The sequence below is a fragment of the Pseudonaja textilis genome, chromosome 18 (assembly GCF_049901715.1).
Source record: "Pseudonaja textilis isolate UNSWEBS1 chromosome 18, rPseTex1.2, whole genome shotgun sequence".
NCBI lineage: Eukaryota > Metazoa > Chordata > Lepidosauria > Squamata > Elapidae > Pseudonaja > Pseudonaja textilis.
This window is the reverse complement of record NC_142007.1, coordinates 1,533,010-1,560,324: the sequence shown is the minus strand read 5'-3', so window position 1 is coordinate 1,560,324 and position 27,315 is coordinate 1,533,010. Positions and strand designations below refer to the sequence as shown.

The window sequence follows — 27,315 nt, the reverse complement described above, 5'->3', positions numbered from 1 at the left end:
TAATGACCATGGCAAAAAAGAAGGAGAAGAAGAAGAAGTTGTAAAATTGGACAGGTGTCAGAAAACCTCAACTCCAACCAATAACTCAAAAATTTTCTTTTTTTTTTCCTGTAAAATTTTTTATATACCAAAGAAAAAACATTCCATTTCACTCGAGCGTCAATTAGATACATATTTCAAATTACTGATCCATTATTAACAGTATTCTTCTTGTTCATCTCAACAACATAACAGTAATCACACTCCCATACAATTGTAATATAAATACAATCTAATATATCTACGACTTCTTATTACTTTATTGATATGCCTAATCCCTTTTAGATTATTCCATTTCGTTTTATTTTTAGATTTTAAAACAAAACTTGATTAACGTTCAAAATATTAAAAAGTTTACCAAAAATAAAATGTTAAAAGAAAGAATTTACAAAAAGTTTCTATACTAAAGTTTGTGTCGACCTGTTTCCATATCATTTCTTGGCTGTACATTAAATACCAGATATATACATAGAATTTGACATTTTTAAAAAATATATTGTCTATATACGTCCTCTGTCTATATATGTCCCATACCATATAATATTCAGATCCAAAGTTTTCTTGTTATTAGAGTAGTAACAAGTGGCACATCTGCGAAATCCTGAATCGAAAAGTTCCAGCTTTTCCTTCAATAAGTAAAAAATTACAAATCCACCCCCTGCACCCCGCATGCCCCAGTCACCATCCGTTCCAGCTTGAGACGTCCCCTCACCCAGGTGCAGAAGTAACATGACCTTAACTCTAAAAAAGAATGCTATTATGTCTAATCACATACGCTCCCCCAAAATTGCCCGCCTCCCCATTTTCGCAGGCTGAAGAACGTGGTTAGCATGGAAGCTCCTGGGGCTAATAGCAATTCACCGGTTTCTCTTCCTTCTCCAGAATGCCCTGAAGGACACTGGGGAGACGGGTGCCGGCGGCTTTGTCCGGAATGCCAGAATAACGGCCGTTGTGACCCGGTCACCGGCGTGTGCTTGTGTCCTTCGGGATACACGGGGGGCCGTTGCCAAGAAGGTGAGCTGGTTGGGTTGCTTGTTGAAGCATCAAAGGGAAAAGAAGGGAAGAGAAGGATAGGAAAGGAAAAGAAAGGCAAGGAGGAAGAGGGAAGGAGGAAGGGAAGGAAAGGATGTGAAAAGGAAGGAAGGAAGGGAAGGAAGGAAGGAAGGAAGGAAGGAAGGAAGGAAGGAAGGAAGGAAGGAAGGAGGCAGAGGATCCAACGGGGATGGATGGATGAATGGAGGAAGGAATAGCAGGTGGGAGGGAGGGAGAGTGGAATAGTGGAGAGGAAGGAAGGAGGGAGGGAAGAAGAGGGGAGGAGGGAGGGAAGGAAGGAATAGAAGGGGGAGGAATAGCGGGAAGAAGGAAGGGGAAACGTGTGAAAGGGAGGGAGGGAGGATTTAGAAACACAGGAATAACTTCTGATTTTTCCAGCCAATGCCTCCCCTTTCTCCTCCTCGTCCTCCTTTCCCTTTCAGTCTGCCCTCCTGGCTGGTTTGGGCAAGGATGCCAAGGCCAATGTAACTGTGGTAACGAAGGGGATTGCGACCCCCAAACGGGCAAGTGCCGCTGTGCCCCCGGATGGACCGGCTCCCGCTGCCAAAGAGGTGAAAAAGGCGGGGCGGGGCGCTTCTTCACACCTCGAGGGTTGAAGAACCTTTTTACTCATTTGTTTTTCCTTCCTTCCTTCCTTCCTTCTCCTTCCCTTTCCCCCTTTTGTTTCCTTCTTTCTCTTTTCCTTCCTTCCTGACTCTCCTCTTTTCCTTTCCTTCTTTTTTATCCTCCTCCTTTCCTCTTTTCCTTACATCTCCTCCTCCCTTTTCCTTCCTTCCTTTCTCTTTTCTTTCTTTCTTTCTTTCTTTCTTTCTTTCTTTCTTTCTTTCTTTCTTTCTTTCTTTCCTTTCCTTTCCTTTCCTTTCCTTTCTTTTTCTTTCCTTTCTTTCTTTCTTTCTTTCTTTCTTTCTTTCTTTCTTTCTTTCTTTCTTTCTTTCTTTCTTTCTTTCTTTCTTTCTTTCCCTTTTCTTTCTTTTCTTTTCTTTCCTTTCCTTTTTATTCTTTCTTTCTTTCTTTCTTTCTTTCTTTCTTTCTTTCTTTCTTTCTTTCTTTCTTTCTTTCTTTCTTTCTTTCTTTCTTTCTTTCTTTCTTTCTTTCTTTCTTTCTTTCTCTTTCCTCTTTCCTTCCTTCACTTCCTACCTACCTTCGTCCTTTCAAAGGGAACTATGGAAAATAAGTTTTTTTTTTTTTTTAAAAAAGAAACTCTTCCAACTGAACCAAACAATCTCCGCTGCTTCTTCTTCTTCTTCTTCTTCTTCTTTTAACCGAAAGAAAGAAGGGAGGGGAAAGGAAGAACGGAACGAGTCCCGCCTGCTGGTCGCAGCCCGAGACCTCCGTGCTTTCAATGCTTCCCTCTTTGGGTCTCTTCCAGCCTGCGAGACGGGCGCCTGGGGTCCGGATTGCGCCCACCCCTGCAACTGCCCCGGGGCTGAAGCGGGATGCGACGCGGTGACAGGGCAGTGCCTGTGCGAAGCTGGTTACGTCGGCCTGCGCTGCGATCGGAGTGAGTCCCCTCCTTCGTGGCCCCAAGTCGCTTTGAGTCTGGGGGTACCCTTAGCTGGGGGGGGGGGGGGGAGTTTCCACAGTTCCCCAGGGGGAGAATATGTTTTTTTGGGTTTTTTTTTTTGAGAAGATGGAGGGGGTCAATTCCTCAGCTTACGAGCAGAATTCGGCACTCTGATTTTTTTTTAAAAAAAATAACCTTCTTTCCTTTCTCTCTTTTGATGTCGCCCTTCCTCCCTCTCCGTTATCGCTTTCCCTTCCTTGCTTCCTTCCCTCCCTGCCTCGCTTCCGTTTTCATGCTTCTGCGTTTTCCTCCTCTTTTTCACTCCCTTCTTCCTTCCTTCCTCCTGTTCTCTTGACCTCTCGCCTTTGTCCCCACTTGCTTTCAATTTCACTCTCTCTCTTTCCTTCCTTTCCTCCCTCCCTTGCTCATGCCTACTTTCACTTTCACCCCCTTCTTTTCTCTCTCCTTTGCTCCTGCTTACTTTCACTTTCACTTTCACCCTTCCCCTCCTTTCCTGCCTCTTGTTCATGCTTACTTTCACTTTCACTTCCCTCCCTTTTCGTTCTCACCTTTGCTCCCTCTTACTTTCACTTTCACTTGTCTTTCACTCTTATTCATGCTTCTTTTCCCTTACCCCTTCTTCCTCTCTCTCTCTCTCTCTCTCTCTCTCTCTCTCTCTCTCGTCTCTTTTCCTGCTCCCACTTTCACTTTCGCTTGCCTTCCTTCCCCGTTTATTCCTGTTCTTCCCTCCCCCCACCTCCCCCGCCAAGAATGTCCCGAAGGCTGGTTTGGTCCCAACTGCCACCAAAGATGCCAGTGCCGTCACCAAGGCGCCTGCGATCACGTCAGCGGCGCCTGCACCTGCGCCCCAGGCTGGATAGGCACATTTTGCGAGCGGGTAAGTGCCCCCCACTCCCCTCCCCCACTCCCTTCTCTGGCAAGGCTGGAAGCAGCTTTGACTCTTCCCACCCCGCTGCCCTGGCGCTAAAGATCGCCCGGTTCTCTCTTCTCAGCTTGTCCTGATGGCTTTTACGGGGTGGACTGCCAGCATGCCTGCCGCTGCCTCCACGGAGCCCGCTGCGATCCCGTGACGGGCCGTTGCCGCTGTGCTGCAGGCTGGATCGGGCCCCACTGCAACCAGAGTGGGTCTCCTGGTGGGCGGGCATGAAAATATGGCACCTCCCTTGGCTGCCCGGATCCAAACGCAGTCTCTCTCTCTCTCTCTCTCATACATCTCTCGCTCTTTCTCTCTCTCCCCCTTTCTCTCTCTCATCTCTCTCTCATCTCTCATCTCTCTCTTTCTCTCTCTCTCTCTCTCTCTCTCTCTCTCTCTCTCTCTCTCCCTCTCTCTCTCTCTCTCTCTCATCTCTCATCTCTCATCTCTCTCTCTCTCTCTCTCTCTCTCTCTCTCTCTCATCTCTCATCTCTCTCTCTCTCTCTCTCTCCAGCTTGCCCAGTTCACCGCTATGGCGAAAACTGCAGCCAGGAGTGTCCCTGCACCAACGGAGCCTCATGCCACCCAGTCACGGGGCAATGCCTCTGCGCACCAGGCTGGGTTGGTGCTGCGTGCCAGCAAGGTACTTCGTGAGGGGCTCCTTGGCGCTGTTGGAGCTTAGGGGTTTCCTTGCAGTCGTTTCATGACCCAACTAGGGAACATCAGCAGTGTTAGAAAAGAATGGGCCAGAAATGGTTGCATTCGGATCTCAGTGCAGTCCATTTTTCCCAATTTCTCCACCACCACCTCCTCCTCCTCCTCCTCCTCCTCCTCCTCCTCCTCCTCCTCCTCTTCTTCTTCCTTCCTACCTTTGCAGGGTGTCCCCCGGGATTTTACGGATCCAGCTGCCAGCAGGAATGTCTCTGCCAACAGGGAGGAACCTGCGATCCAGTTTCTGGCCACTGCACCTGTCCGGAAGGGTGGTTTGGACTGGCATGTGAGCTGGGTAAGAAAAAAGGCCGTTTGGGCATTTAATTCCCAACGGGCTAGACTAGAAGACCTCCAAGGTCCCTTCCAGCTCTATTCTGTTCTGATTCTCCCCTCCTTGCTCCCTTCTGGATGAATAAAAGGCTCACTGAGAACCTTAGGAGTTGGGATGGAAGGGGAGCCTTAAGGTCATGTAGTCTGACCCCTCCCAGTTGAGGACTCGGTGTATATCTTTTTCTTTAGAATGTGTCGAAGGTAAATATGGGCCAGGCTGCCAGAAAAGTTGCCGTTGCGTTAATGGAGGCCGGTGTGACCAGAAGAGTGGAAAATGCCTTTGCCGTGACGGTTGGACCGGTGAAAAGTGCCAGAAAAGTAAGTCATAATGGCACCGGGTCTTTTTTTTTTTTAAAATTTCTTGGTGGCCGGCGGGAGATCGATCAGTACAGATAATTCTCTTTAAAAAAAAAAAAAAATCTTTAAAATATTTTTTTTATTTTTAAAAAAATATTTTTAAGATTTAATATATTTAATATTTGTTACAAATGCTCACCTATAGCTTTTTGTTTTAAAACCTCGCACAATATTTAGCGGTAGTATATAAATATAGAAATGCTTATTTTTTTAAACTGTTCCTTCTCTCTCTCTCTCTCTCTCTCTCCCCCCCCCCGCCCCAGCCTGCCCCGAAGGGACGTACGGGAAAGGCTGCCAGGATACGTGTAACTGTGAACACGGGGTGTCATGCGACCCCATCACGGGGTCATGCAACTGTCCGCCCGGGTGGCGTGGAAGCCGTTGCGAGAAAGGTGACGACAGAAAAAGAGGATGGTTCCTGTGTGAACAACCCATCGGGGTGGGGAGAGGGAGGGGGGGTTCGTGACCAGCCCCAGATCCAGAGGTGGGTATTCAGCCGGGCCGGACCGGTTCTGGAGAACCAGTAGTGGAGATTTGGAGTAGTTCGGAGAAAGGAGCCTGAAATGAGTGTGAATGAATGAACGAACGAATGAATGGACTAATGCGTGAATACACGAATGATTGAATGTTTCAATGTTTGAATGCATGCATGCACGAATGAACGAAAGAACAAACAAACTAATGCATGAATGAATAAATGAATGAAAGAATGAACGAATGAACAAACTAATGCATGAATGAATAAATGAATGAACAAATGAACGAATGAACAAACTAATGCATGAATGAATAAATGAACGAATGAATGGACTAATGCGTGAATGCATGAATGATTGAATGTTTCAATGTTTGAATGCATGCATGAATGAACGAATGAACGAACGAATGAACGAATGCATGAATGAATAAATGAATGAAAGAATGAACGAATGAACAAACTAATGCATGAATGAATAAATGAATGAACAAATGAACGAATGAACAAACTAATGCATGAATGAATAAATGAACGAATGAATGGACTAATGCGTGAATGCATGAATGATTGAATGTTTCAATGTTTGAATGCATGCATGAATGAACGAATGAACGAACGAATGAACGAATGAACAAACTAATGCATGAATGAATAAATGAACGAATGAATGGACTAATGCGTGAATGCATGAATGATTGCCAAAATCCAATTTTTTTTTTTCCTTCTCTCTCTCTCCAGCCTGCCTGCCCGGTTCGTATGGAAAGAACTGCACCACCCAGTGTGACTGTCCCACGGGGTCTCCCTGCGACCACATCACCGGCCAGTGTGGCTGTCTTCCCGGGTTCACGGGCCATGGGTGCGAAAGGCGTAAGTCCAGAGGCTACCCCACCCCCCCAAAAAAAATAATACAATTCTGGCAATGCCTCAATGGCTTGGAAGAGAAAGCGAGTCTGGGAGTTGATCCAAGAGGATTCATTTAATAATAATAATACTTTAAAAAAAAACCTCAGCTTTTCAGATTGGCAGCAGTCTCTTGACTTCTGCCTGGCAGCTGAATGGAGGGGAAAAAGAAACAAAAAATAAATAAAATAAAATAAACAACCAGGAAAATATTGACAGTGATTGACAGTTCAAATCCATCACTGTTTTTTTTCTCTCTTCCTTTCCCCTCCATTCTGTTAAAACCGCTTTGATTTACTCTTTCTTCTTCCTCCTCCCTTACAAGAGGTATCCTGAGACGTGCACAGCATCTGTGCATGCTAACATTTAACCCCCCCGCCAAAAAAACCCCACAGAAAATTAGGTGAAGCGACACGTGCGAAAAGTTACTCAGAAGTTACACGCCTTCTTGCACAGGCGCGTTACTCAGAAGTTGGGAAAAAAAACACATTGTTGGGCGAAGAGATGCCAAAGCACCAAGATGTTTCAAGCACCTTTGCTGGGGGGAGATTTTTTAGCAGGAAGGGGACCTCAGAGGTCATCCAGTCCAACCCCGCTGCTCGGCGCGGGTTCCGCTTGGTGGAAAGACCAAACTGAACTAGAATTGGAAAAAAAAATAGAATTCAGTTAGGGCAGGAATGTCCAGTCTTATTAGCAAGACTCCTGGCCTTCAAACTCCCAGAAGTCCCCAGCCAGACTTATGGGACTTGTAGTCCAGAGGTCTTAAAAAGTAGCCAAGATTGGACTTTGGGGAAAATTGGACCTTCGGAAAAAGGGTTCAAACAGGATTCTCTTCCCTCCCACAGCCTGCCCTCCTGGCACCTTCGGAGTGGGGTGTGCGCACATTTGTCAGTGCGCTGGCACGAACCACGACTGCCACCCGGTGAGTGGGAGGTGCGTCTGCGCCCCGGGATACCATGGCAGCGGCTGCCAGCAGGGTGAGTTTACACGCGTGTGTGGAAACGGTGTGTGTGTGTGTGTGTGTGTGTGTGTGTGTGTGTGTGGAATTTGGGGTGCAATAACGGGAGGGAATTGGAGGGGTGGAAATCAAAGGGGGAATCTTTCTTGCAAAGGACTTAGTAATCCTCGACTTAACGGCCATAACCGAACCCGAAATTTACGTCGCTAAGTGTGAAATTTGTGGGAATTTGGCCTCCGCTTTACAACTCTTCTTGCCACCGCCGTTCAGTGAATCAGCTGCAGTTAAATTAGCCACACGGTCGTTAAGTGGATCCCCTTTGACTTTGGTTGCAAAAAGGGATCACCGGAGGCTTCCAAGAAGAGACCGGATCGCCATTTGTCAGAAATGGTGCAGGATCTCCCACTTGGGCAGGGGGGGGGGTTGGACTAGATGACCTCCGAGGTCCCTTCCAGCTCTGTTAATCTGTTCAACGTGACCCCGGAACATTGCAACCGTCATAAATACAAGTCGGGGTTCCCAAGCGCCTGAATTTTAATCCCATGACCACGGGGATACGACGACAGTCGTAAGTGTGAAAAAGGGTCCCAAGTGGCTTTTTTTCAGCCCTGTCATTTCAGTCACTAAATGAATCATTGCAAATTGAGGATTGTCTATACTCCTAACTCCCAAGGTTGGGAAAATCCATTGAATTTTGCCATTTTTCCTGCCAAATTTCAATTGCATTTCGTTGAATTTGGGTGGGTTGCTTGTTTGGGGAAAAAGGTCCTTTTTTAAAAAAGTACATTTTGCATTTAAAAATAGGTGTATTAATTGCCGGTTTCAGCTTAAATTAATAACCTAAATTAATCCCTGATTTAAAACCCTTTGAGGCTGACACCATTTTCTTTATTTCGATGTGGCAACAGTCCTGACTTCGATTACCCTCCAATAACTGGGGATTTTGGGGGGGTGGGGGTGGGGTGGAAAGGTGTGGAATCGTAATGTTTCTGGGGTCACCTCCGAGGTCATCCAGCCCAGCCCCTGCACAATCCAGAATCTGAAAGAGCACCTCTGTTTTGAAGGGCGGAAGGAAAAGGGAAACGATGTGGCGGGTTGTTCTGCTGGCTAAGGGTTTGTTTCCGCCACACACACGGCTTGTGTCCTCCTTTTCAGAGTGCCCGTCGGGACGCTACGGGCCAAATTGCGAGAGGTCGTGTCAGTGTAAGAACGGCGGCCGTTGCGTGGCCACAACGGGGGCGTGCCAGTGTCCGGCTGGATATATCGGCGCCGATTGTAACGTAGGTAAGACGGCTCTTGACTTCTATTCTAGCGAACGGCCAACGTACAACCGTATATAAAGCATCGCATCGGGGGTGGTCGCGGATCGCTTAAGGACCGTCACGATTGACGACCCTAATTCCGGTCTGGTCATAAATTGAGGCCTAGCTGCAATTGCAACACTTCGCTGCTTTGGCTTCGGTATTTTTATTTTACGATGTGGTGGCTCTGCTTGGATTTATGCATCGTTTTCTTCTCCTTGCTGTATCTGTAATATTTTAATTTTATTTTTAATTTTATTGTTCAATCTGCTTGCTTTTCGTCTTAGGGCTTTTTGTTTTATCGATTATTGGATTGTTTCCCTTTGATTCTGGACTTTTTCTCCCTTTTGGGGGTGTGGGGGGGGGGCTTGCTTTGGCTAGCTTTTACTTAGCATTTGACAGGGCCACCTCGAGGTCATTGTGACTTTCCCCACACCCTTTCTCCTCAGCTTGTCCGAGGGGTCGTTACGGGACCGACTGCGCCCTTCCCTGTCCGTGTGGCGAAAACGTCCCTTGTCACCCAGAGTCCGGATCCTGCCTCTGTCCGCCGGGCAAGTCCGGTCCCAGATGCGAAGAGGGTAAGTCTCTCTTCAGGGATTCCCTCACAAAAAAACAAAACAAAAACAAACTCCGCTCGGTTTTCGTTTTACTTGGGAGCGCGGGGATCGATTTGCATCCCATAATATGTCTGTCAGGATTCGGGCAGTTCCGCCCCCATTTAAATCATGGGTCTCAAGCTCAGCCTGTCCCGGTTTGCTTCTCCAACAGGCTGCCCCGCCAATCGATACGGGTTGAACTGCAGCCAGATGTGCGCTTGTCAAAACCAGGCCGTCTGCCTGCCCGAAGATGGAACCTGCCTCTGCGGGCTCGGCTGGACCGGGATCTGGTGTGATAAAGGTGATTCCGCCCCCTCCCACCTCCAAGATGAATGGGACAAATTATACCTGTACGGATTCTTGTCTCCTGGAGTTCCACTGGACATAGAAATACTTAGCTTGGGTTTTTAGATTGGGTTTGAATCCTGCTTTTACGGATTCTTGTCTCCTGGAGTTCCGCCGGACAATCCACTTCCTCTTTGGCAAGATTGCTTCTTATTTAATCCCTGAACCTTTCATGACCAGACTACATAATATCATCTGTGAGGGTTGGGGTTTTTTTTGGGGGGGGGGGGTGTCCTATTCCACTGATGACGTTACCTTGTCTGGTGATGAAAGGTTTGGGGAACTAAATGCAAACGAGCTTGGAAGTAGATTGTTCAGTGGAACTCCAGGAGACAAGAATCCATAAAGATTGAAAGGAAAAAATTGGCAACTTATTTAAGAATTTCAACTTTTGGAATTCCGCCAGAATTTCAAAGCGCGGGGGAGAGAATCTGTGAAATAAACTTTCTAATATGTAATATAAAAGGGAATTCTCCCCCCGCCACCACCAGGTGCCCCCCGGGGAAGTACGGGGCCAACTGTCAGCTGAACTGCACTTGCCAAAGCGATGGGATTTGTGATCCGGTCACCGGGATCTGTCGGTGCAGGAAAGGCCGCTACGGGAACCAGTGTGAACACGGTAAGCCTGCAACGCTTTTGTCCGCAGATTTTTTATTTTTACAAATTTAATATCATTTCCCCACACACACACATTTCGATTCCCATCCTTTTCAGCCTGCCCGGCTGGATTCCACGGGGCGGCCTGTCAAGAGCGATGCGGCTGCCGAAACGGAGCCTCGTGCGATCCGGGATCCGGGGAATGTCTTTGTCCTCTGGGGTTTCACGGCCGCTACTGCGAAAAAGGTTCGTAGAATTCCAGCACCTTCGACGATCCCCGAAGTTAGCTAGGATGTGATGCTTAAATCCTGGTTAAACGCTCCCTTTTCAGTCCTGGAGGTTGTAAAAAAATGACTGTACAGCCCCCCCTGTCTGAAATGGTATACATTCTCTTGCTTGATCTGAGGGTTGGGCTAGAAGACCTCATTGGTCCCTTCCCGCTCTGATAGTCTGTATTTTCTTTCTGCTTTTTTCCTCTCTCTTTTTTCTCAATATGGCTTTTGGGCGCTTTATTTCCAATTAAACGCTGGCTTTTTGTACGGAAAGCGGGATGCACTCATTTTAAACTGGACCAGCAAGAATTAAAACGGCTCAGAAAAACAACGTCACCTTTTCGGTTGCAGGCTGCGACGCAGGGAGATACGGAGAAAAATGCCAACGGGTGTGTGATTGCGACAGCCAAGCCCCGTGCGAGCCCTCCACCGGCCGTTGTCTCTGCCCTCCGGGGAAAACGGGAGCAAAGTGTGACCTTGGTGAGTGTGCAAATGGATCGGTGGAGAACAATTGCAATTGAATGAAATAAAAATGCAATTAAACATTGGAATAGCTTAATTAAACATTGGAATAATATGTGGGTGCTTCGTTACTACTTTAACAAAAGTCTGGGCAGCCACTTGCCTGAAATGGAATGCTTGAGCAGGGGGCTGGACTAGAAGACCTCCATGGTCCCTTCTGGATTCTATTCTAGTCTAATTATTTCTATTCTATTTTCTATTCTATTTCTATTGCTATTCTATTCTATATTCTGTATTCTATTCTTCTATTATCTCCCTATTCCATTCTTGTTGGTGTTCTGTGTTGTGTTTTGTATTCTATTCTATTCTATTCTGTTCTATTCTATTCTATTCTATTCTTCTGTTCTGTTCTCTTTGGCTTAGCAAGAGGCTTGGGGAAAAAATGCAGATCTCCAAAGTAAATTTTTCTGCAGATTTGCCAAGAAACTCAGAGCAGATCCACTCATCGCAAAATGTGTGGGATAAATGGGAAGATCTGCAACTTATTGTATTATTGTAAAGCTCTTGGGATTCTGTTGAGGTTTAACACACATTTTAAAAAAAACCCTGTGATTATCTATCGGAAAAATGTCTAAAAACAGAAGGGGCCGGGATGGACTAAATGCCCTCTAAGGGACCCTTTAGAAGTCCAGCCAGCTGGATTAGGGAATCGTGGGTGATCTGTACTGCCACTTCTAAGATCAGAAATTGGGAAGATGAGCCACGCCAGGTTTGCCCACGAATTTAACCCTTCTCTTTCGATGCCTCCTGCTAAATCCAGGTTGCCAGCTTGGAAAATTTGGTCCAGATTGTTCTCAGACTTGTAATTGTTCCTTGGATAACGCTGTTTGTGACGCCCAGAATGGACATTGCGTGTGTCTTCATGGATACGTAGGAATGACGTGTCGAGAAGGTAGGTCGGACTGACAAGCAGGCAGGTTGCAAGAACCGGAAAGACAAATTTAAAATCTGTTTCCCTCAGAAGCTAACTTTCTCAGTGCAGGGAGCCCATCATCTATCTATCTATCTATCTATCTATCTATCTATCTATCTATTTATCTATCTATCTCTATCTAGTTAGAGTGCTGTACTGCACTCTAACTTTACAGCCTGCAATGCCCAAAAAGATCCACCGGAGGGCGACACTTGCTTCCCCAGCACTATAAATGGTCTTAATGGCCTCCTTTTCAGCCTGCGATGCCCAAAAAGAGCCACCGGAGGGCACCACTTGCTTCCCCAGCACTATAAATGGTCTTAATGGCCCCTTTTCAGCCTGCAATGCCCAAAAAGAGCCACCGGAGGGCGATACTTGCTTCCCCAGCACTATAAATGGTCTTAATGGCCCCTTTTCAGCCTGCAATGCCCAAAAAGAGCCACCGGAGGGCGCCCTATCAGAGATTTCTACAGACCGAGAGTGACGTCGAGGCTGGGCGGGACAAGCGGCGGCTGGGAGGGGCGGGGCCAGGCGAGTCACCCCGCCCCCGGGAGGCGTGTGACGTTGAGCTGGCCACGCAGGGCCGCCCGGCCACGCCCTCCCGGTCACGTGTCTCCCCCAGCCACGTGGGCCTTGCGCAGGGCGGGGCCGGACTTGGGCGCGGCGGCTGCGCGGGCGACTCGCGCTCCCTTCCCGGAGGGGCCCGAGGACGGCGGGGCTCGGGGGGCGCCCGGCGGGCGTGGCGGCCCCGGTTCCGGTAAGGGAGGCGCCCTTCGTCCCCCGTGTCCCCCCCAAAACCCGCGTTGGGCCCACCGGAGCCGCTCCGGAGTGGCGCCCACTGGGAAGCTCCGCCGGGGCCGCTTGGAGGAGGGAGGCGCCCGCTTAGGGCTGCCGCCGGGGGCTGAATGGGGGAGAAGGGGGTCCTCTAGGGCTGCCCCCCACGGCCTCCTCGGGGGGGCGGGGGCGGCCTCCTTTAAAGCCCCGAGAAGCTCCGGCCTCCCCTGCGCGCTTCCTGCTTCCTCCGCCGGGGATCCCCGCTTCTTTGGGCGGGGCGGGTCCTTTCGTGGGTTTATTGTGTTTTATTTGGTTGGTCCGTTGCCTTACCAGATAATGGGTGTAAGTATAGTACATAGTTATGGATACATGGATACATATAAGAAAAATATGTGTGTGTGTGTGTATACACACACACATATGAAACAATAGGACAGGGACGGTGGGCACGTTGGTGGGCTTATGCACGCCCCCTTACAGACGCCTCTTAGGAAAGGGGAGGTCAGTAGTGGACAGTCTGAGGTTAAAAGTTTTGGGGTTTGGGGACGAGACCAGAGAGTCAGGTAGAGGATTCCAGGCATTGACCTCTCTCTGTGTGCGTCTCCCCCAGAAGAAGGCAGAGGCAGACCGGAGGGTTTGGGGGGAGGGTCCCAACCCCAAAAGGACCCCCTTCCATGGGCTCAAGAAGTAACACCCTGGCCCATTTTAAGAGGGAAGAGCCCGCTTCTAAATTCACCTCCGTAGATTGCAACAGCTCATCCAGAAACGTTTGGAGAGGAGCCCAATTCCCCCCTTATTTCTAGGATGTGAGTTTTGGAGGCCTCTCCCTTTACAGGGTTGTCCCCCCCCAAATAAAATGGGGGGAAAGGGAAATAAAGATTTTCTTCTCCTTGATCCTTCATCCCCATTGTAAACAACCAGGTGCTTTGGTTTATTTATTGCTTTACTTATTATTAAACTTGTATCCTGCCCACCTCCCTGTTTCCATCTTGCCCCCTCCTGCGCCCTTTTTGTGCCCCCTCCTCTCCCCGTTGAGGTTGGATTGACACCCCTGTTTTTCTTCCTTCCTTCTCCAGGAGGCGAGAGGGCCGTGCCCCAACGGAGCCACCAACGTCGGAAACCGCTGCCTCGGGCAGAGTTGCAACGGCTGGCAAGAGGAGAAGAGGACCTGGTGGAAGACTTGGATTTTTCCGATGGAGACTGATGGATGGACAGATTTTGGGGGGGGGGGGTGTAACTGGACAGCTGTTGCCACTTGTGGAAGGCCGAGGAAGGGGCTGCATTGTTCCAGCTGGTCCTGAAGCCCAGTTGATGCACTGGAGGGACATGCCAGAAAATTTTGTCCTCCAGCAGGGGAGCCTAAAAAGACCACAATGGCTGGAAAAAACACCCTGCCTCTTTAGAATAATAATAATGGGGGTTCTTAAAACCATCTCAAGACAAAAACCTTCTTTAAAAAATAAAAAGCCAGGCCAGCCTTCAATGCTGCCCCTTCCTCTTCTGGAGGCCAATCCCACCCACCCAGCGCTGGAGACGCAGAGATGGAAGACCAACGTGCCACCACATTTTGTGGCTTGGCTCTTGTCCTGCAAGTGAACTTATTTAAAACTCTTGGGACCAAACAACAGCAGGAAGAATTGGACTGGCAGCACAATGCATGCTTTGAATCCCCCACTCCCCCCAATTCCCCTATTTCGATTTCTGTATGTCGGTTTTGATTTCTGTATGTCGGGATTGTGTGTCGGTTCTCGGCTTGTAAAAACAGCCTCTTGTGCATTTCTTTCGGAGGCCTGGATCGCTCTGCACCAAAGCCGCAGCGGGCAAAACGGCCAGATCCCGATGGAGAAACGTTCTTCCCTGCGGCTTTTAGTGCATTGTGACCCACGCACGCCTTTCTTCGCCGCCTGGGTGGTGCCCACCAGGAACTGAGACCCCCCAACACACACACACTTGTTGCTTGAGGTCACCAGACAGATCAGGTCTAGAATAAGGAGTTAGCAAGTCTTCTTGTTGGTCGTGAGTGGATAAGGAGTTAGCAAGTCTTCTTGTTGGTTGTGAGTGGATAAGGAGTTAGCAAGTCTTATTGTTGGTCATGAGTGGATAAGGAGTTAGCAAGTCTTATTGTTGGTTGTGAGTGGATAAGGAGTTAGCAGGTCTTATTGTTGGTCATGAGGGATAAGGAGTTAGTAAGTCTTATTGTTGGTCATGAGTGGATAAGGAGTTAGCAAGTCTTATTGTTGGTCGTGAGTGGATAAGGAGTTAGCAAGTCTTATTGTTGCTTGTGAGTGGATAAGGAGTTAGTAAGTCTTATTGTTGGTCGTGAGTGGATAAGGAGTTAGTAAGTCTTATTGTTGGTCGTGAGTGGATAAGGAGTTAGCAAGTCTTATTGTTATTATTATTGATTGTTATTGATCCCCAGCGTAGCCAGGATCTCTCTGTAATTTGCAAGTTAGGTGAAGGGAGTCTTAAGTCTTCAGGTTGGCTAACAATGTTTGGTGGTTTGTGGAGATACTCTTGAGGCCCAAGAGCCTTTAAGTGGTAAATTTGATTTAAGTGGTAAGTTTTAAGCTGTGGCTGGTAGGGTCAAGGAATCATGGCTGTTGTGAGCCTTTAGGACCACGAGTGTTTATCTGGTAGGATCCTGTAGAGCAAGTTCAGATGGTAGGACAGAGTTGAGGTGTTGGAAGAACTTAGATCAGCGTTTTTCAAACTTGAGGGTGTGTGGACTGCAAATCCCAGAATTATGGGAATTGGAGTCCTCCAGAGGGCCTGCACTAGATGGCTCCCACTCAACTCCCAGAATTCTGCAGGAGGGGTTAAGGGTTTTGGGAGCTATAGTCCATCCATTGAAGGTGCAACTTTCAAAGGGAGGGATTTTAGCTCCCGGAATCCTTAGCAATGGCGGCTAGAGAAGCTTAAGATGTCCCCTTTCTCCCCAAGACACCAGATAGCTGCAATTCAGTTCCCAGCGTTCTCCATCGCGTGGATTGGAGACTTCTGGAAACTGAAGTTCACCATTCTTTGGAGACCAGAGAGCTCCATGCCTTCACTTGGGGGTGGCCCCCAATTCTTCTCAGTTCTGTGTTCAGAAATCTGGGACTTGGGACAAGTGCCAGGCCCTGCAGGTGTTGGGTCTCCAATTCTTCTGGATTCTGTGTTGAGTTCTTCATCCTATCTCCACAGGATGCCCTAGAGCAGAGGACCCCAACCTTGGCTGCTTTAAGACTTGTGGACTTCAACTCCCAGAATTCCTCAGGTAGAAAAGTTTGGCTCAGAATTCCTGAGTGAACATGAATTCGGGGAGTTGAAGTCCACAAGTCTTAAAGCTGTCAAATTTGAAGAGCCCTGATATAGAGGATAGAGAGATGATATAGATGATTGACAGGTGATAGAGATAGATCAAGGGTCTTCAACCCCCAGATTTCCTGAGCTAACACAACTGGAGGAGGAATTCTGGGAGTTGAAGTCCACAAGTCTTAGAGCTGTCAAGTTTGAAGACCCCCATTTTAGGGTCTCCAGTGGTTCTTGGCCTTGGCCAACTTAGGTGGGTGGACTTCAGCTCTAGTTAGAAGTCTGCATAACTTAAAACTTGTCAAAGTTGAAACCTTTTTGTGTGTAAGGTCTTCCTTGTGCTTCATTGGGTGTCATGCATGCTCCCTCCCCCAATCTTCCCAGCAACTAGGCAGGTGAGCCAGAAAACCCAGGTGAGTCAAGTCTGCAGTTCCTCCCCTTGTTCTAAGCAGGTGTGCACAATTTATTCCAAATCTTGGAATTTAATTTCAAATAATACACATTTGGGCATGCCTACTTAGAGCAATGGGTGCACAGAGAACATCTCTGTGCATGGTGGGTCCCCCTCAGGAGGGTGGGGGAGAAAGGCCGGGAGCAGCCATGGCATCAGGGAGGCCGGCAGGGAGGCCCTAGGAAGGCCTGGGGCATCCAAGCCCCCCAGGGCACCCCCAGAGCCTCTCTTGCCAGCTTCTCTTGTGCCACGGTTGAAGCGGAGGGTTGGTGGGGGCTGGGGAGGCCGAGAGAGGGGGCTGGGGTGCAGGGGGCTGGGCAGAGAGCGGCTGCCCCATGTCCTGGGCTCTCAGGGTGGCAGTTTGGCCACTCCAAGCCGAGGGACATTGGGCGACAGCTCTCTGGCCCATCCCACCCACCCCACGTCCCATGGGCCTCCCTCAGCCCCCATCAATGCCTTTGGCTTCAATCCTGGCCCAAAAGGGGCCTGGGGGCAAGGGGGGGTCCTGGGAGGAGGGGAGCACATAGCCCCCCTTCCCAGGCCCTCCTTCCCCCTGGGTCCCTTTAAGCCAGGACTGAAGCCAAAGGTGTGGGGGGTAATGGGAGGGGCAGGGAGGGTGGGGTAGGTGGGATGGGGGCAGGGAGGGTGGGGGGATAGGGGTGGGGGTAGGTGGGTGGACTGGGAATCAGAGGGGGTGTATTGCTTGTTTTTTTGAACTTTAATAAAGTTTGTCTCTTCTGCCATCCTGTGTGTTTCATTCCCACCTACATCCCTCCACCCTCCCCCTCCATTTCCCTCCCTCCTCCAGCCCCTCCCATCTATGGCCCCAAGGGGAGGACCAGGGAGGGGCAGACCCTGGGTGCCCCCAGGTCTACTGGGCTGAGAGGCCCCTCCCCATCTTCCCAGGGCTTTTCCCCTCCCAGGGCTGCTGGAGGAGGTGGGCAAGGCAGGCCCTGGAAGGAGGTCAGAGGCAGGCTGGGGAGGGGCTCCTTGCCCCCCCTCTTCCCAGCCCCCTTGGTGCCATGCTGGCAGAGACTCAGCAGGGAAATGGAGGCCCAGAGAGGTGGGGGGATTGGCAGGCTCTCCCCGGCTTTTCAGGGGAGGCCTTTGCCCCTGGCCTGCCAATCTCCCCACCCTCCAGCCCAGGACCTCCCATTCCCCCCATTGCCTGGCACCAGGGGAGCTGGGAAGGGGAGGGGAGGGGCCTTGGCAAGGAGCCCCTCCCCAGCCAGCCTCTAACATCCCCCAAGAGCCTTCCTCTCCCCACCTCCACTTAGCCCCAGCAGCCCTCCTGGGGCAGAGGGGGAGGAGGAGAGGTGATGGCCCTGGGAAGATGGCAGGGGCCACCCCAACCCTGCAGACCTGGAAGGGGGCACCCAGGGCCTGCCCCTCCCTACCTCGGTCCCCCTTGAGGCCAAAGATGGGGGGCAAGAGGAGGAGGAAATGCAGCGCTGGGAAGATGGGGGCTACAGGCAGGCCGGCTCTTGGGGGCTCTTGCCCACCCACTCTGGCTAAGGCCTGCCTGCCCCCCATCTTCCCAGCACCTGTGCCCTCTACTTACCTCTACTTACCTGTTCTCACCTGTCCTCGTTGTCCTCCTTGCCATCTGGTGGTTCCCATACTACTTACCCCTTTGCTGGCTGATGAGGCCAGGATTTCATCTAATAAACTGGACTATGTTTACCCACCAATACTTTAATATTAGTCTCCCCACCCACCCAAAAAAGGAATTCTAAGTTCCGAAGGACGCACCCCGACACCCAACCTGTTTTACAGAGTCTTTTTTGTTTTTTATTGTTATTTGAACTGCTTTGCTGGAAAGCCTTGGGATGCTTTTAACAAGAAGCTAAGGTGCCAACTGAGCTATCTTGGATTAATGCACCAGGGGAGGGAACAAACACAGACACCGCAGGGGTGTCTTCAAAATTTGGCCCCTGCATTCTTTCCCCCACCCCAAACTGGACAAATGCACAAACACGCACGTTGGTTGGAAGCTGGCAAGGGCTCCATGTTGGTTGCCTGGGTGTGGAAATGTGCAATTCTGTATCCTCACCCAGGCTGCCCTGCCTTAAAAGAAAACACTGCATCCTTTGGGCACAAAAGCCAATTAAAACGGAGCTTACCTGTGTATTGTGTATATATACACACACACACACACACACACACACACACGAATACAGCTCAGGGTTGAACTGTGGGGTCTTTGGTGCTCTCCAAACTTGGGTTTTCTGGCAAGCATTTCATCACCCAGCTTGGTAACATCATCAGTGCCCCATCACCCCATCCTCACTGCACTGATGATGTTACCTACTTGGGTAATGAGACGTCTGCAAGAAAACCAAGCTCAGAGAGCACCAAGGAGACCCCCCACACACACAGAGACTTCCAGAAGGGAAGCAATGGGTTACCCCCATTCCCCCAAGCACAATAGCCTTCCTGCTTCCTTTCTGCCTCCTTCCCAACAATTCCCAGGCAGCCAAACCCGCGGCTGATGGGCCTCCCTGCAGCCTCTAAGCTGCCATAGCACTTAAAAAGACTTCTATGCCGCTTCACAGGGCTTTTACGGCCGTCTCTAAGCGGTTTAGAGTCAGCAAAGCATTGCACCCCCAAAACAATCCGGGTCCTCGTTTTACCGACCTCGGAAGGACGGGACTCCTAAGTCAACCAAATGCCCAGATGGAAACAAGCAAGCGAGTGAGCAAACCAACCAACGATGCCCATCAAAGAGAGAAACCACAGGAAGTCAAAGGAGAGAGAGGAGAGAGAGAGAGAGAGAGGGAGAGATGCACAGACCTCCCCCTCACAGGAAAAGAACACTGTACCTGTTCCAGCCAGGGAAGGGGGGGGTCCTTGACCCTCCATGGCTGGTTTGCACAGCTGTTTCTCCTTCCCTAAGTGTGTCTCCCTAATAAATAAACTTTAAAAAACCCCATCCCGCCGAGTCTTTATTTCCTCCCCCCAATACGAATATTTTAGCAGATTTCCACAGGCCTCTTTGGGGAGGGAACTTCCTTCTTCAGTGAGATGTCCGATGGTGGAGAATCCAGGCGTCACGAAGGGGGCTTTGTAGAGAGAGGTCCCATTTTCCTGCTTGGGGGAGACCCGGCTGGGGAGAAGCTTCCCTCCGTAGGGGGACGAGGCCACGCTTCCGGTGGAGGGTTGGGCGAAGCTCCACGGGAGGAAGGTTGCACTGGGAAAGCCGCTGGGAAACTGGCTGTATGCAACACCCGGCCCACCTCTTGGCTACCTGGAGGAAAAACAGCAAGGAAAGCAAATGAAGCACCTGGGGGGATTCGGGCCCAGGGCCGAGAGCCGAACCAAGCGGAGGGTGCAATCCATTTCAAAAAGAAAAGCTGAAATGCTACCTTTCTTCCAGAGCAGAGAGGAGTTAACAGCCCTGGCACTAAGGAGGAGCCTGCGTGGCACGGCCACGGGCTTTAAAGCCTTACGCGTGGCCCCTGCAGGACGGGGAGCTTGATGGGGAGAAGAGGGAGGGGCAAACCTTAAGGGACTCAACCTCCAAGTGGAGAATGAGAGAAAGTATTGATAGGATGTTGATAGAGCTGAAGAAGCTTCTTGGATGGGAAGTGAAACATCTTCAAATAATCTCTGAATTTCTGTCTGGTTTTGTTGAGGGGTGGAGAGGGACACACAAAGGGACGGAGTGAGGGGGGAAGCGGGAAGAAATTTGGAACCCAGAGCATTTAAAAAGAGGTCAAAAACAACCAGGAAGTCCCCTTTTTTTGGCATGCAGAGATTGGCTCAGGGCACCTGCCCGGGTGGCTTTTAACAGCACACAAGGAGAAATTGGGATTGTGGGGCAAAGGCCTTGAAGATTTGGGGGGTGGCACCCTGAATAGAATGGGGTGGGGTAGGAGGAGTAGAGGGAATTAGAATTAGAGTAGAATTAGAGTAGAGTAGGAACTGAACACACAACACAACACAGAACACCAAGAAGAACAGAACAGAATAAAGGATAGGATAGAATAAAGGGCCCTTAATGCATTTGCCACGGAAAACTTCCATTTCTGGCCTCCATCCTTCTGGGTCTAAACTTTCTTCCATGTCAATCATGGTTTCCTCCCTTGTGGGTCCCCCCCTTTCTCTGAAGTTTTTTTTATTTCCTCCACCACCACCCCTTTTTTTTAAAGAAAGGCTGCCCTGTGCATGCAAGCTGTTCACTTACCTCTCCTTGGCCCCGAAGCCCTGGAAGAAGATTCATTCAGTACCGGGTTCTGGCCCAGTTCATTGCAGCTTTGCACCCCCCACCCCCCAAAATAAAATGGCAATTTCGACTTGATAGTCGCACCTGCAAAAGAAAAAAAATAAAACAAAACTCATGCCCAGGGGCGGCAGAAGCGGCTCTGGCTCAAGCAAAAGAAGTATCGCTTTGCAAATGGGGAGCCTCGCCCCTAAAAATGCCTTTTTCCCCCTTTTTGGGCCTTAAAAGTGGATTATGAGCGACGCCAGGCAGCCTCCCAGCTGCTGCCTTTCCCCCTAATAGGACTTTTCTCGACGCTCGTGGCTGCTGGAGAGAAAGGCCCCTTGCAAGGAGGTGTCTATCCGATTGCCTGCCCCGCTCGAATACACTTTTAGCTGACCGTTTTCAAACCTGATATTTCTCTCTCTCGTGGATGATGGTCTCCCTTCCCGTCCTCCCCGGGCCCGGCAATTGGATAGTTTCCCTGCCCCGACCGGTTGTCCCGTGCAGGCAGTCAGCCGGCCGCCTCAATTCGGTTCTATTGGAAAAGATAGGGCGATTGCAAGGGGGCCTAAGGTGGGGAGACGTCGCGCCTTGATTGTAACCCGCCTTTTAAAGGGACAGACGGAGCTTTTGGCGAGGGGACTCGGGGTAAATATCTTACTCTGCGTCCCCCATCACTATGGAGAAAACGGGGTGAAAATAGACCTCAAATTACATGAAAACCGCGGTTTTTTAGTCTATGGGAAATTGCATTGACAATAATAGTCCGCCATCTCGTGGCCATTTTCTCGTCATTGCAGGTGGAGAAAAAAACTTAATAATAATAGTCTGCCATCTCGTGGCCATTTTTCGTCATTGCAGGTGGAGAAAAACTTAATAATAAGTCTGCCATCTCGTGGCCATTTTTCGTCATTGCAGGTGGAGAAAAAAAAACTTAATAATAATAGTCTGCCATCTCGTGGCCATTTTTCGTCATTGCAGGTGGAGAAAAAAACTTAATAATAATAGTCTGCCATCTCCTGGCCATTTTTCGTCATTGCAGGTGGAGAAAAAAAACTTAATAATAATAGCCCGCCGTCTCGTGGCCATTCTGCGTCATTGCAGGTGGACAAAAGAACTTAATAATAATAGCCCGCCGTCTCGTGGCCATTTTGCGTCATTGCAGGTGGAGAAAAGGAATCGCGAAAATTAATATAAATAAAAATAATCCGTTTACAGACATGGCGAAATCCATGGGATGTTCTCGCCTTCTTTCCACTCTCCGTACTCTCGGATCAGGAGGGGGCGATCCCTGCTCATCACCTGAGTTCTATCTCTGCTTAGCCACTCCTGGTCATCCTGCACCCCTCTTCCTCCCTGCCTACAATCCATCCCAATCCTGAAAGGCCCTGCTCCTCCCCGTTTTCCTCCGAGGCCAACAAAGCTGCCCCCTTGATCTCTGTCGGCACCAATTCCAGATCATCTTCCCCCGCAGATTCTGACTCCAACGGGAACATGACAGACAGGGTGGAACTCAATTTCTGGGTGTTGTAGTCCACCCATCTCAAAGTTTGAGAAACGCTAATCTAGGATGATCTATTTTTAACCTCGGTTGCTCAACCGGGGGTGTCATTTAGGGGGAGTGACTCCAACCCCACTCACTCTCTTTACCTTTTGGGGTCACGATGCCAAAACCTCAGGCGCCCAGAACCTCCAGGGACCAGATTAAGTTGCAGTGCCGGCCCACGGCCAGATCTCTTCACGGGAGGCCTTTGCACTAAATTAGCCACGGGCACCAACCCACAGTGGGGTGATTCCATTATCTGCGTGTCGCAGGGAAGGGACGGGGGGATGTCACCGAAAATGCTCCCCAATCCCGTCTCCTCATGCCAAGCTCAGCTCCTCACCTGGGACAGGTGCCTTGACTGGCTGAGGGATGTTTCCCCATTGACAATCTAACCAAGGAGGGAAGCCATTTGGAATTAAGGAGGAATGTCCTAAAAATGAGGACCATTAACCCATGGCACTGCTTGCCAGCAGAAGTTGTGGGTTTAACATTAGCTCCCTGATTTCAACAGTCAGGCAGTGCGACTTTGCAATCTGTCGGCGCCTGTTTTGTTCCTCTTTTTCCAGGGTACAAAGTCACATCCAGAGATTTGTCCTACAAAAACTGGAAGAGCAGCTGCAGGTCACTTCCTCCCCCCTGGCCACTCCTAAAGTCTCCTTTTCCTTTTTATAAATGCCCCCCAAAACGCCCCATGCTTTTAATTTATCTCTGTCTGGTTGCACGAGAGCAAAATAAAATAAAATAAAATTGCAAAGTGATGAAAATTGGCCGGATCAAAAGAAGGAAGGAGTGTGTTTTCCCAGGCGAAAAAGCAGAAGGTTCGCTGTTGCTTCAGCAAAACTGGTCAGGAGACACCAGATAAATAATAACAACAAGGATTCAAATTTGCTTTCTTCAGCAAGACGCTTCCCATCGTGTTTCACTTGCCGTATTTCGTGTGTGCCAATGGGCACGCAAGACTTCATGCTTTAAATAAACGATCAAAATAAGACGGTGGGATTTCAATCTTGGCAGGATCCGGTGAGTGTAGTTTTGCAAGATAAGAGACTGCGTAGCCCTCAGCTACACAATGGGCTCACAAAATGGGCCTCCCTAGTTTCTGAAGCTGTAAACGTTGTGTTTTTAGACCGAACAAGATTGATATCAGCTGTATCTGATGGGCTGGAGAGGAAACGGAGAAGTTCATTCTACTCGATTGTAAGAACATAGAACCGTAGCACTGGAAGGGACCTTGGAGGTCATCTATTCCAACCCTCTGCTCAAGCAGGAGACCCTAGACCAAATGGCTGTCCAATCTCTTCTTGAAAACCTCTAGAGACCACAACTTCTGGAGACAACTGATTAATTTTTTTCTCTGATTGGACACACAAGGAATTTGTCTTTGGTGCATAAGCTCTCAGCGTCCATAAATAAAAACTAATATACATTCATCAAAAATCATAAGATACAACACTTAGTGATGGTCACAGGTTACTAATAAGCAATCAAATCATACTAGGAAAACAAATAAAACAATATAAATTGTAAAGATACAAGCAACACAGTTATAAGTGGGAAGAGATAAGTACTAGGAAGGAGGAGGAGAACGATAGTCATAGTAGTGCAGACTTTGTAAATAGTTGGACAGCGTTGAGGGAATTATTTGTTTAGCAGAGCGATGGAAGAGGGGAAAAAAACTGTCCTTGTGTCTAGTTGTTCTGGTGTGCAAGGATCCATCGCTTCGTTTTGAGGGAAGGAGTTGAAACAGTTTATGTCCAGGATGTGAGAGTTAAAATTCTAAATGTAAACCTTTACTTTTCTCAACCACTGAATTTTATTTTGTTAAATATAATGCTCAAGTCTGTCCACCTCCTTCTGCCTCTTGAGGCTATTTACTAAAGTAGGGGTGATTCACCCCCATCTTGGTACCTTCTGCAAATTTTGATTTCCCCTTCTTTTTGGAAGGAGGAGAAGGCGATGGGCACAACCTTCTCTGTTTCGAAAGTCACCATTTGCTTGTGGCCGCAAGCAGGAGGAAGCAATTGAAAGCGGGAAAGAAGGAAGGGAAACTTCATTTTCTCTTACTCAGCCAAACTCGGCCATCTAGGACTTCTCCTCCTCCGTCCCATCGTCCTTCCTGCACCCAAGTGGGACGTTTGTCTCCAGAAACCTGGTCGGGTTCTGGTCTTCTTTCCAAGGAGGTAAGTGGTATTTTGGGGTCTCCTTCCTGAGGGGTCTTCAATTCAACTTCAGGATTATCCCCCAACTTGGCCCTTTTAGGCCTTTTTCCTGGTGGACAATCCTTCAGCGGATGGTTGGAAGTGATGGCTGCTGCTGTGCTGGTCCCTCGTTTTAAAGCAGTTGAGGTTCCCCTGGATTTCCTGCCCAGCAAGATCCAGGAACCGTGTTTCTTCAACCTTTGAAGAGAGTCGGAAGGGACCCTGTGGGTCATCTAGTCCTTGGATAGCCTGAAGAGAAGGGGTGGGGTTCAAATTCTGGATTTTCCAGGGCACTTTAGCCTCTTCCGTTCCTGTTTGTTTTGGGGTCCCACCGGTTTTTCCTCACAGGCAGACGGTGTTTCTTGTAGCTCTTCCCAAGACCCCTTGTTTCTACTTATGATGATGAAGATGATGATAATTATGTCATTTCGGGGTTCTTCTCTGTGTAAATCCAAGACTAAACCTGAAGCTTACAGAAGCTTAAGGTTTGAAAACTCTGTAGTAAGTTGGTATCTCCTTTTGCTCAGTGGAACAGAGCAGCACAACGGAGTTGGAAGGGACCCTGGAGGTCTTCTAGTCCAACCTTCTGCTTGAGCAGGAAACCGTTTCATACGGAATGACAGAATGACAGAACAACAGAATGACAGAATAACAGACAGAACGACAGATAGAATGACAGAATGATAGAATAACAGAATGATAGAATAACAGAATGATAGAATAACAGACAGAACGACAGATAGAATGACAGAATGATAGAATAACAGAATGATAGAATAACAGACAGAACGACAGATAGAATGACAGAATGATAGAATAACAGAATGATAGAATAACAGACAGACGACAGATAGAATGACAGAATGATAGAATAACAGAATGATAGAATAACAGACAGAACGACAGATAGAATGACAGAATGATAGAATAACAGAATGATAGAATAACAGACTAGAATGACAGAATAATAAAATGATAGAATAACAGAATGATAGAATAACAAAATAATAGAATAACAATGATAGAATAACAGAATAATAGAATAACAGAATGATAGAATAAAAGAATGATAGAATAAAATAATAGAATAACAGATTGATAGAATAACAGAATAACAGAATGATAGAATAAAATAGTAATAGAATAGCAGATTGATAGAATAACAGAATAATAGAATAACAGCATGATAGAATAACAGAATAGAATGACAGGATAATAGAATAACGGAAGAGAATGACACCCCCCTTTCTCTGCTCACAGCTACAGAGTCAAGATGGCGAGCCCCCTGTGGTTTGCAGCGGCTGCCCTGATCCTGACGTTGAAGATCGTGGCTGGCCAGCAAAACGTTTGCAAAGCGTCCGACGGCAGAGACGGGCATCCGGGAGCCCCGGGCCTGAATGGAAGACCGGGCCAAAAAGGAGACCTGGGTGCCCCAGGTAAAATAAAAAAAAATGATGCCCGCCCCCTCAACTTTGCTCCAGCAGGGAGGGTTGGCCTAGATGACCTCTGAGGGGCCCTTCCCACCCGATTTTTTCTCTCTCACACACACACTTTTTTCCCCTGTTCCAGGCTTGGGGACACGGAGCAGCGGCATCCGGGGCCCGAAAGGCGAACCGGGGGAGGCTGGCCTCCCGGGAGAGCCAGGCAGCCAAGGTTTCCGAGGCCTGGATGGCCCCGGCCCCCGGAGAACCGGGGGACCGTGGCCCCAAAGGCCAAGTGGGGAACCTGCAGGACCAGCCCAAGACGGCCTTCTCGGCGTCCCAAGAACCCGTCTCCGGGCGTCTCCCCAAAACCGTGGTGTTCGACCACAGCATCACCAACCAGGATAACGCCTACAGCACCCAGACGGGGAAATTCACCTGCCGGGTGCCGGGCTATTATTATTTCACCTTCCAGGTGATCTCCAAGGGCAGCCTCTGCCTGGACCTGATGCACAGGGACCAGTCGGTGGCCACCTTCTGCGACCAGAGCCAGGGCCTCCTGCAGGTCAACTCGGGGGGCAGCGTCCTGAACCTGGCTCCGGGCGACCAGGTGTGGCTGGACAGCGATCCGCCAGGTGCGGCCAACATCTACGCCGGGACGGAAGCCGACAGCGTCTTCAGCGGCTTCCTCTTGTTCCCCACCAAGGCTTGATCGGCCTTCGGAGGAGGAAGGGGCTTTCATTTTCTTTTCAGGCTGGGGGTGGGTGGGGTAGGCCTTGGGCTGAACTGCCATGCTTCGCTTGCCTACGCTCCCCCTCGAGGGAGGCCGCCAGGGCCCCCCGGGTGGAGCTGCGGGGTCCTTCTTGCTGCCCAATAAAAGTTTTGTCCAGGTCAAAAGTCAAAAAGTCTGCTGATTTGCGGTGTGTGGGTGCCTTTCGGTGGGCTTTCAGCTCCCCCTATTTCAGAGGTCCTAAAAGGGGAGGGAGGGAGGGAGGGAGGGAGGGGCACGTAATTATAGGTTTTAATTCTTTTCGTCTTGCTTGTTCTTGTTTGAGAGGAAGGAAGGAGGGAAGGAAGGAAGAAAAAAAAAAAGAAAGAAAAGGAAGAAGGGAGGGAGGAGGAAAAATGGAAGGACAGAGGGAGGAAGAAAGAAAGAGAAAGAAAGAAGGGAGGGAGGGAAGGAAGGAAGGAAGGAAGGAAGGAGGAGAAACAAAAAAGAAAGAAAGATAGAAAGAAAGGAAAGAAAGAAAGAAAGAAAGAAAGAAAGAAAGGAGGGAGGGAGGGAGGGAGGGAGGGAGGGAGGGAGGGAGGGAGGGGGGAGGGAGGGAGGAAGAAAGGAAGAAAGAGAGAAAGAAAGAAAAGAAAGAAAGGGAGGGAAGGAAGGAAAAATGGAGGGAGGAAGGAAGGGAGGAAGAAAGGAAGGAAGGAAAAATGGAGGGAGGGAAGGAGGGAGCAAGAGAGGAAGAAAGAAAGAAAGAAAGAAAGAAAGAAAGAAAGAAAGAAAGAAAGAAAGAAAGAAAGACCATTCTTAAATGAACAATCATACGTGGAGAAAAACTCGAATTAAAGAGTACACAGTTATTGCCTGGAACCAAGTAATACTGTTATTTGGATATTATG

The 27,315-nt window shown here is 49.1% G+C and overlaps 2 protein-coding genes and 1 long non-coding RNA gene across 4 annotated transcripts in view; 2 read left to right on the top strand and 1 right to left on the bottom strand.

Moving 5' to 3' along the window:
• MEGF6 (multiple EGF like domains 6) overlaps positions 1-16,212 on the top strand; it is a 29,655-nt gene extending 13,443 nt beyond the window's left edge. The window contains exons 16-35 of one of the 2 annotated variants that reach the window (XM_087914854.1): positions 922-1,053; positions 1,515-1,643; positions 2,462-2,593; positions 3,367-3,498; positions 3,610-3,738; positions 4,045-4,173; positions 4,408-4,536; positions 4,761-4,889; positions 5,192-5,320; positions 6,145-6,273; positions 7,152-7,283; positions 8,420-8,548; positions 9,015-9,143; positions 9,334-9,462; positions 9,973-10,125; positions 10,221-10,349; positions 10,727-10,855; positions 11,658-11,789; positions 13,661-14,615; positions 15,004-15,606. In XM_087914854.1, the coding sequence (XP_087770980.1) occupies positions 922-1,053; positions 1,515-1,643; positions 2,462-2,593; positions 3,367-3,498; positions 3,610-3,738; positions 4,045-4,173; positions 4,408-4,536; positions 4,761-4,889; positions 5,192-5,320; positions 6,145-6,273; positions 7,152-7,283; positions 8,420-8,548; positions 9,015-9,143; positions 9,334-9,462; positions 9,973-10,125; positions 10,221-10,349; positions 10,727-10,855; positions 11,658-11,789; positions 13,661-13,788 (2,489 nt within the window). In that variant the 3' untranslated portion in view covers positions 13,789-14,615; positions 15,004-15,606. Of the gene's footprint in view, positions 1-921; positions 1,054-1,514; positions 1,644-2,461; positions 2,594-3,366; positions 3,499-3,609; positions 3,739-4,044; positions 4,174-4,407; positions 4,537-4,760; positions 4,890-5,191; positions 5,321-6,144; positions 6,274-7,151; positions 7,284-8,419; positions 8,549-9,014; positions 9,144-9,333; positions 9,463-9,972; positions 10,126-10,220; positions 10,350-10,726; positions 10,856-11,657; positions 11,790-12,435; positions 12,568-13,660; positions 14,616-15,003; positions 15,913-16,064 lie in introns of those variants that run through there. The other variant, XR_015739824.1, reaches the window with a different exon arrangement.
• Positions 16,213-19,244: 3,032 nt separating this feature from the next.
• LOC148124450 (uncharacterized) lies at positions 19,245-20,902 on the bottom strand. Its single transcript, XR_015739823.1, has 2 exons — positions 20,513-20,902; positions 19,245-19,573 (listed from the first exon to the last, which is right to left on the bottom strand). It is a non-coding gene; the product is annotated as an uncharacterized LOC148124450 (long non-coding RNA).
• A 2,053-nt stretch (positions 20,903-22,955) lies between these two features.
• On the top strand, positions 22,956-26,600 carry C1QA (complement C1q A chain). The gene is given in 5 exon segments (XM_087914852.1): positions 22,956-23,096; positions 24,021-24,256; positions 25,535-25,710; positions 25,844-25,946; positions 25,948-26,600. Coding segments are annotated over 3 exon segments (726 nt in total). The 5' UTR covers positions 22,956-23,096; positions 24,021-24,256; positions 25,535-25,547; the 3' UTR covers positions 26,408-26,600.
• The last annotated feature ends 715 nt before the right edge of the window (positions 26,601-27,315 follow it).